The sequence below is a fragment of the Miscanthus floridulus genome, chromosome 10, assembly GCF_019320115.1.
Source record: "Miscanthus floridulus cultivar M001 chromosome 10, ASM1932011v1, whole genome shotgun sequence".
In the NCBI taxonomy this organism is placed as follows: Eukaryota; Viridiplantae; Streptophyta; class Magnoliopsida; order Poales; family Poaceae; genus Miscanthus; species Miscanthus floridulus.
Window position 1 is genome coordinate 1382649 of NC_089589.1, and position 8604 is coordinate 1391252.

The 8604-nt window shown below is 43.2% G+C and overlaps 1 protein-coding gene across 1 annotated transcript; it reads right to left on the reverse strand.

Annotated features, from left to right (window-relative positions):
* Positions 1–6964: 6964 nt before the first annotated feature.
* On the reverse strand, positions 6965–8225 carry LOC136487395 (laccase-23-like). Its single transcript, XM_066484557.1, has 3 exons — positions 8102–8225; positions 7606–7990; positions 6965–6981 (listed from the first exon to the last, which is right to left on the reverse strand). Exons 1-3 carry the CDS (start codon positions 8222–8224, stop codon positions 6965–6967), a joined length of 525 nt encoding a protein of 174 aa, XP_066340654.1. The 5' UTR covers position 8225.
* Between the last annotated feature and the right edge of the window lie 379 nt (positions 8226–8604).

The window sequence follows — 8604 nt, forward strand, 5'->3', positions numbered from 1 at the left end:
CGGTGAACCATGGTCTCAAAAGGGGGGAACTGTTGTAACATGGCTTTGGCGGGTGGCGAAGGCCCCTGGCAGCGGGGTGTCGCCAAGGCGTCTTCGAGCGTCTCGGGGCGGAGACCGGGCGCTGACTAGGAAATTTCCCGATCATGCTCGAGGGGTCATCACGGCCTCCGCCAAGGCCAGGCACGCATCCCGCCGACCGCTCAGGCGGGCGTCTCCGGTATTACGGGCAGAGGCAGCCTTATCTCTAAACTAATCAAACAAACGATCTTGCCTAAGTGTGCGCAGGTACTCAAACACGGGCGCTCGCGGTCAGCGCAAGCGCGCCTGCAAGGCCCCTGCGCGGCCGAGCGGAGACCTACGCATGATGTCTCCGCCCGGACCGGCGGGGACCCTCCAAGGCGACGGCGCGCCACTGAGGACGGAGGCCAGTGGTAGGGCGGAGACCAGCTGGTGACGCCTCCGCCCGGACCGGCGGGGACTCTCCAAGGCAACGGCGCGCCCCTGAACGCGAAGGCCGGCGGCGAGAACCATGGCCCCCGCGCGGCCGGGCGGATACCCGCAGGGAACCTCTCCGACCGTCCGGCGGAGACCCGCCGAGGGAGCGGCGCGCCGTGGGGGATGAAGGCCGGCGCCGGGGAGCCAGGCCTTTGGGCCGAAGACGAAGCTACAGTGGGCCGACTGTTCATGGAGGCCCATTACTTGGAAACGGTGTGGCAGGACTGCCCCGCGAATAAGAGGCTAGCGGCAGAATATTCTAGGAATGTAATGTAGCAGTTGAGGGGCATTGTAATAAATTCTGTTATATGGTAGTTGAGTCCTATAAATAGGGGACACTTGTAACCATGGAGGTTGGTTGGTGAACGAGTTAATTAAACCATAGTTTTTCGCATCATCCCCTTACCACTATCCCCCCTGTCGCTCGTACCTCGAGCCTCCGCCCGAGGCCGGCCGTCCGACGGGCGGAGGCCTTGGTCTCCGCCACGCAGGTTGAAACCTCTAGTTTCAACACCTTGCAGTGTTCCACCTGACGAATCGTCACAAGACATATCACTATAGTCTGGTGGTGTATGGACGTAAGACCAGGTCCTTAAGAATCAGGAAGTTGAGCATGCATGCATGTAGTCGACGTATATGCAGGCGTTTCTACCTGGTGGTGGTGTGTGGACGTATATGCATGCGCCTGTGCATGACCGGTACGGTACATACCTCAATTTGCATTGTTGCCCCGGGCGGCCCCACCACAGCTAGCACACCACACCACCAGCATGCATGAGAGATGAGATAAGGCGATGAATCAGTTCCATGCATGGACTTTGCATTTGCAATAATGCTAGCTCTGGTTCCTTACTGTGAACCCTTAACTTATGGTTTTTTATCTGATCATCAAGTCGTGACCTTTTGTCAAATGTAAACAAGGGTCAATGTGGGTACGATGTCTATATGTCTATTTTGTGACTTGTGAGTTTGTAGAAGATGTGGATATGTATATCGAATTGATTTGAACCATGGCAAGAGCCTGGCGTAAAAGTACTATATAAATTGGTAGTGTTTGAAATATTGTACGGTTCCTATATGTTTCTTATTTAAAAGTGAAAGTTGAATGCATCCGTACAAACAATGGTTTAATGGATTTTTTCTGTGCTAAAATTTTTGGTTAACCAAAATAAAATAAAATAACCAAGTGCATAACAGGTCATGCGAACACTTGGGAAACATGACAACAATCTCTAGTGCATGAGACTCCACGACTCTATCCATTAGCATTAGGGATGCAAATGGTACGAATATTTTCATACGGACCATCCAACCGAAAGGCTATAGATACTAAATGGATAATCCATATCCAAATCTAAACAATCAATATCCACAATGTGTAAATTTCCGATCTAGATACTCAAAGTCAATATTCATTCATATCTTATCCAGACACTATTCGTACCCAAATCCGAATCCAAGGAGAAAAAACTATTTGTATTTGTATCCATATGTGTTTGTCCGTATTCGATTTGTTTACACCTCTAGTTGGCATGGCACAAAATTGTAAGGATGTCCTAGTGCTTGTTATTTGTTGAATGCAGACTCAAACTCATGCAAACACAAACTTCACCAAGTGCTTTATTTTACACACTCGACAAACAACAAATTTCCTGAATGACGATGCCGAGTGCCTACTCTTGGGAAAGTCTGTCCCCAGTGTACGTTTGATATGATGTTCCTGAGTGTTTGATCTGGCACTAGGGAGCTTCAGAGATTCGGGCAGTTATGGTGGGGGATTGACTTCAGGAAGGATCCATACAATCGGGTCGCATAAAACAATTGAGAAGCAATTGTGACCGCGCCTAGAGATAGAGACGTTGTGCCTATTATTGAATGGAGAGGTTATAAATACATAAAAGAGAACTTGTGTAGCATCGTAGTTGCAGTCTTATTATATAGTCAGAACAGGAATATATATAGATGAACATATATCAAAAGATACATCTATACCTCGTAGAGCAAAGGACTGAATTTAGACACATTAATTTCAAATAAATTAAGGTCAATGCGAGCTCATGACATGGGAGATGAAACAAAAAGCGAGAAACCCAAAAGGGGTTAGAAACTTCCAAAAGAATATCAGAATACATTATTAAAGTATCTAGCCACTGAAAACACATGTGTTCCTTGACATAGAACCATCGAAGCAAGCAGATGTGAGAAATTTAGAAAATGACAACTAGTTAACTAGCATACTATCTATGGCAAAAGAGCAAACTATTTAACATGCGACCTATAATTATTTGGACAACACTTCTTGATAATGGATTGGAACGTAGGAGCAATCTTATTTTCTATTTTTAGAGAACTAATTAATGTTTACAAAACCAACAAATGCACATGCCCCAGAATCCATTTCCATCACAATGGTATCCCCCCAAATTGACACCCTGGGATTTGGCCTCCAAATAACAATTACCCTTGCACATAGGCTTTAAGCAAAATGGATGTACTTTAGGAAATTCCCAGCAAGTTTCTGCAAAAACTAACCACACACATCAGTAAATAATCTCACTTGATTTTGATCACACTAAAATAGCCATTAAACAATCATAAATATCCAACACTACGTTGAAAAAATGAATAGCAACTAGGTGAAAAAAAAATTGAATTGGTAGAAATCAACGATACATCATTATGGCATCAAACATACATGATTGTGGTGAAAAAAAGACAGGTAAGAATAGAAACCTGCCGATGTTGGATTTCCATTTAAGCCAATTATTAGGAGAAAGCACAGAGCAACATATCTTGCATCCATAATTGAACTTAAAATATCAGGGAATCGTTAGAAATGAGGGACCTTTGATGATTTTCGTCTATACTTCTTTGTATATAAATAGAGAGTGTAAACACTAATAATAGAAATAAACATGTGGTACTATCGCAAGTACATGTTGGACTGTTCAACTTGAATGACTAATAGTTAGTTACTAGTAGACTAAAACTTGGCAGACAATGGTCTAGTATTAGCCACATGCAATCATGTATTCGTTAAAGCTCCTCATCTCCAAGAACTTGAGGTCAGATCTAGATGCAAAAAAGCAGGCATCAAACACACCACTGGAATAAACATGCAAACACATCTATACATGTAGACCATGGAACCTTTGTCCGTTGTTGCATGCAAACACGCATACATATAATGGTGGTTTACATTCTTTTTCTTTACTTTTTGTCTCAATTTTACAAATGTGTTAGTGTAGCCAGGCTTTTGTGGTGAACAATTATTTTTTTGTGCAGAGCCATAGGACTACCCCTATTAATCGCATGCATGCACCAAAGATTTATTTTTGGTGTTTCACATCTTTGTTTTTCTTTCCTTCTAGCTACACAATCAAAGTATGATTTCACTGTTCTAGGGTACTCATATTCAAAAAAAGTATATATAATTCAAATAAATATTTATTATAAAAGAACTAACATCTAAAGTGGTGGTCGTATTTACCAACTTTTATGCTTACCAAAATTGTTATCATGGTGTCAATCAAGTTTACTGAAGTAAGCTATCATTTCCATCATAAGCATGATAATTCACTACTGATTCTTATCACCGCCAGTTGTAATACCAGTCAGCAATGATGAAATTATCACGGCCGGTTTGTGTTACCGCCAACACCAACCGACAGTGAAAGTGTGTCTCATCATCACCGTTGGTTGGTGTCACCAACCGGCGGTGATGATGGGCTCCTCATCGCGTAACCTCGCCGTACGATCCGATGGTAATAACCATGTTGCAGCATAATAATATTCATTACTTCTCAAATAAAATCGGATGAAGATAAACTTACATCTGTTTAGTTGATGAGTTTTTCATTTGAAATCATTTACGGTCCAAAATTTTTCTTTGAAGTTCTATAATTTAAAATTCAATTTCTTCAAATTATCCAAACGACCTCAGATGAAAAAACTAACCAGAAGCGATGTTATAGATCTTGATGAGATATATAACTTTGTAGTTGGCAACCTTTTCATTAGAAATCATTTATGGTTTTAGATTTTTATTTGAAGTTCTAACATTCTCAAATTCAAATTTTACAAATGATCTCAGATGGAAAATTGACTAAAACTAAATTTGTAGATCTCGATGAGAACTACAACTTTATAGTTGTTGATTTTTTCATTTGAAATTATTTGTGGTCCCAAAATTATATTCAAATTCTCATAATTTGAAATTCAATTTTTTTCAAACGACCTCGGATGGTGGAACAACCAAAACTAAAGTTGGATTACTTTTTGATATCTTCAACTTTCTAGTTGAACCATTTTTCATTTGAATCCATTCTGGGAAGGAAATATTCATTTCAAAATCTAGAAAAGTGAATATGAGGGGAATAGATATGCCCTTTAGACACAAGTGACTTTAGGGTGAAGTGGTTAGAGGAGCTACACGCGAGGCCACATGCCTTAGGGCGTCCCTAACAGTGCCACTTCAGCTAGCTCATATGAATCAATGTCAGCACTTCGATCTCTTATGTCAAAGAGAGAGAAGATGGAGAAGAGACTATCTCTTATCTCAACACCTATCTCGCTCAGAAAACGATGTAGTTTGTGGGCCTGCTCATAAAGAATGAGAGACGGAGGAGAGAAGATGTAGAATAAAAATCATTTACGTGGGGTTCATATAATGAAGTGGCAATGACATGGCATGTATGAGCTAGCTGCTGTCTCTTACTGTTGAGGACGCTCTTATGTTCCAATCTCGTTGGTGCGTAGTGCGCGTATTTTCGTGCGAAAAATATTGTGACACACAACCATGGGACTGACTGCTGGGGTGTGTGCCAGTATATTCGCACGAAAAAATATTGCGACATCCAACCATGCGGCTGATTGGTGAGGGTTTCCTAGGATTAAAAAAAATTACAATATTTTGGCCAGATTTTAGAATTTCTGAAAACCCCATAACGCCGGTTGGTAGCACGAACCAATGGTGGTAACTATTATCACCGCAGGTTTCTAACTGGCGACCGCCAATATATCATTGCTGATGGCCTAAACCGTTGGTGATAGTGTTTTCTGTAGTAGTGATTTTTTATACTCCAATTGCAGTGTGGTGTTCAAAGATTCTCCCACCCCACCTCCATTGTATCTACCCATCACCAGGTTCTATGTACACTCCTGGGCTATGCGTCCCCAACCTCCTATAAAGACCCATGCATCCCGGCCTATGCATGATCATTGTATGCATTATTATTATCATATAAGATTATTTATTACTAGATATAGAGAAGATTCCACCTATCGATCTCATCGTTAAAACAAGAATAACCAATATAGGTGCAACTTTAACCATGCAGGGAGTACAACATTTATTTAAGGACAAAGAAAGGGTATATATAGCTATGTCCTTGCCATGCAAGGAGCATGCTAAAAAAGTGCATGATATGCTTTGTACACGTCCATATTCAATCAAAGCAAGACATGTACCTGCCACACTACCACAGTAAGGATTTTCATAGGCAGCCAAAGCAGATTTCTGTAGGCAGGCATGTGGCTAACGCCTCTAGGAGTTGGTCTGTGTTAGGGCAGTCCCAATGAAAGAAACTAATAGTTTCTATAACATAGGATACCGCACCAAAAAAGTACTGCTTTCCAACCCATGGTTTCTATGAGTAATAACTATTTTCTCTTTCTCTCTCCCAACTCTATCTTTTCCTCCAATGGGAATGCGACACGAGCTCCCTAGAAACTAGTGATTTCTCCCCAATGGCGACTTCATGGTTTCTTGCTGCATTGGGTCAAGAGTAGACCTGATTTCTTCATGAAGAAACCATTTCTATGATTTTTGCTCTCTTTCTTCATTAATTACGTTGCCATGTCAGCGTTTTGCCTACGTGGCAAGTCATTTAATGTGGATAGAAACCATCATCAATGCACCATTGGGACTGCCCTTAATGGACCATGTCTAGAGGTGGTTCTCTTAAAGCCACCACCTCTACTAATGGTTTATCAATAGACGGGCAGCTTAAAAGGATCGTCTCTATAAATATTTTATCAGAGACTGATGTCCTAAGATGCCCGCCTATGTTAATAAATGATTATCAGAGACGGCCACTTAAGGAAGCCCGCCTCTAATAATGTTTAACAAAGGCGGTCCTCTCCATCTAGCGGGCCTGTTCATTTCTAGAGGTGGAAGAGTTGGGCACTTGCCTCTGTTAATCTAAATACTTGTCACCTAAGATCCTTTTTTTTTTGTGGTGTGCGCCTGCATCTGATGTGCAAAAAACTCTAAAGCAATTGAAAGATTAGGAAGATAGTCGAAAGACATGTCCATGACGTTTGGTGTATAAAGGTGCATGTTTATTTTGTAAATGGATCCGACATGATGACGATGCATGTGTGTTGGACTCCGGTGCAGCAGCAGCAGCAGCGGGTAGCCTATGGTACGCAAACGAGAGCTAGAAAGAAAGCTGGCGCCAACTGATGACTAACAGAATGATAACACTGATTAACATGCGGGAAAAGCAAAATCAAAGAAAGAAATGATAATCATATGTATATTCACTATTCAGTGTGCGCCACTCCACGCTACTCGCTAAACCTGGCCAGTGATGAGCTTAATTAGTTGGTGGGTGCTTACAGTGGGTGTACACTATTCAGTCTTACTAGCACCTAGCTAGGGTTGAAGCCTAATTAATTACTTATTTCACCCCAAATTTGGGCCTGTCTATATGTTCCCCTGTTATTATTACCTGCCAGTCTTGTGCAAGAAATCTTTTGGCCGTTATGTGGTTATTATGTATTGGACACGCCGAAATAACTATACTACACCGTCCGTTTCAAACTGTGGTATGTTATTAGTAGTATGCGACATGACTATTTACTGTCATCTTTGTTTCAAATTGTAAGTTATTTTAGTTTTCTAAATACACTATACTTATATATAGTAAAATATAAAAAAGTCAAAATAACTTATAGTTTAAAATAGAGGAATTAACTGCCGTATATCTCATGAAATGTTTTGCACGTCATGCATGCATACAAATGGCAGTACAAATTAGTATGTGTGTGTGTGGCAAGTGCAATAACATATATATAGCAGTAATATAGATCGAGTGGCACACGTACGTAGGATGATGGGGATCTCCCGGGCGGGCGGCTTGCTGCCGGCGCGCGGGCGGATGAGGAGCGCGCCGTGGACGGTGGCGCGGAGCCAGGAGCTGTGCGCGTGCCACCACAGCGTGCCTTCCTGCCCGGCGACGGTAAAGCGGTAGGTGTAGGAGTTCCCAGAGCGGATGGGGCACAGTGTCACGAACTCCGGGCCGTCTGACCACCCCGTCCGCATCTGCCGCACGCCATGCCAGTGCACCGTCACGTTGTAGCTGCCCCGGTTCACGACGCGCACGATGAGGGCGTCGCCCTCGGCCACCTCCACCGTTGGACCCGGGAACTGCCCGTTCACCGTCATGATCCGCTGCGTCCCGCACAAACGCGTCACCGTCGCCTCCTTCACCTGCAGACAGGCATTAGTCATGGAACGAACATGCATTGATCCTGCTTGGCATGCATGCAGTTCGATCGATCAGTGCAGTAGTCGGTCAGTTGGTTTAGTTAGTTACACTACCACGAACTCATGGTACTCCTCTTTGGAGATGGTGAGCTGGGAGCAGAGGAGAGCCAGACCAAGGGTGGTGAAGAGCAGGGAGGAGTACGACGACGACGACGAGCTGCTGCTTGAGCTTGACATGCCGAGTGATGCATGCATTTCTGCTGGAGTACGACTGACTCTGCTACCTGGTTGCCTGCCTAGTAGCTAGCTAGTGAGCTGCCTAACTCTTGCAAGGCCTTGGAATTGCTTATATGCAAGAGGCCAAGGCTGAAGACTCTGTTTATATAGGTGTAGGTGTAGGTGCAGGTGCAGGTGCAGGTGCAGGGCAGGGACCAGCATACTACAGATCACGTACAAAGGAAAAAAAAATGGTGCTTATAGTAGCTGCAAAGTCATAGGCAGCGGTGGTCATGTGGTCGGCGTGATTAGCTCCTGAATTGATTCTGTTAGTGGTGAACCAAAATGCATACATAGTTTGCACTCGCATTCTGCTTTGTGCTTTATTTCCTCTTGAAATT

Coding starts and splice junctions, on each gene's coding strand:
- LOC136487395 (XM_066484557.1), bottom strand. CDS start 8,224: ATGTCAAGCTCAAGCAGCAGCTCGTCGTCGTCGTCGTACTCCTCCCTG. Junction 7,991..8,101: donor AGGAGTACCATGAGTTCGTG/GTAGTGTAACTA, acceptor GCCTGTCTGCAG/GTGAAGGAGGCGACGGTGAC.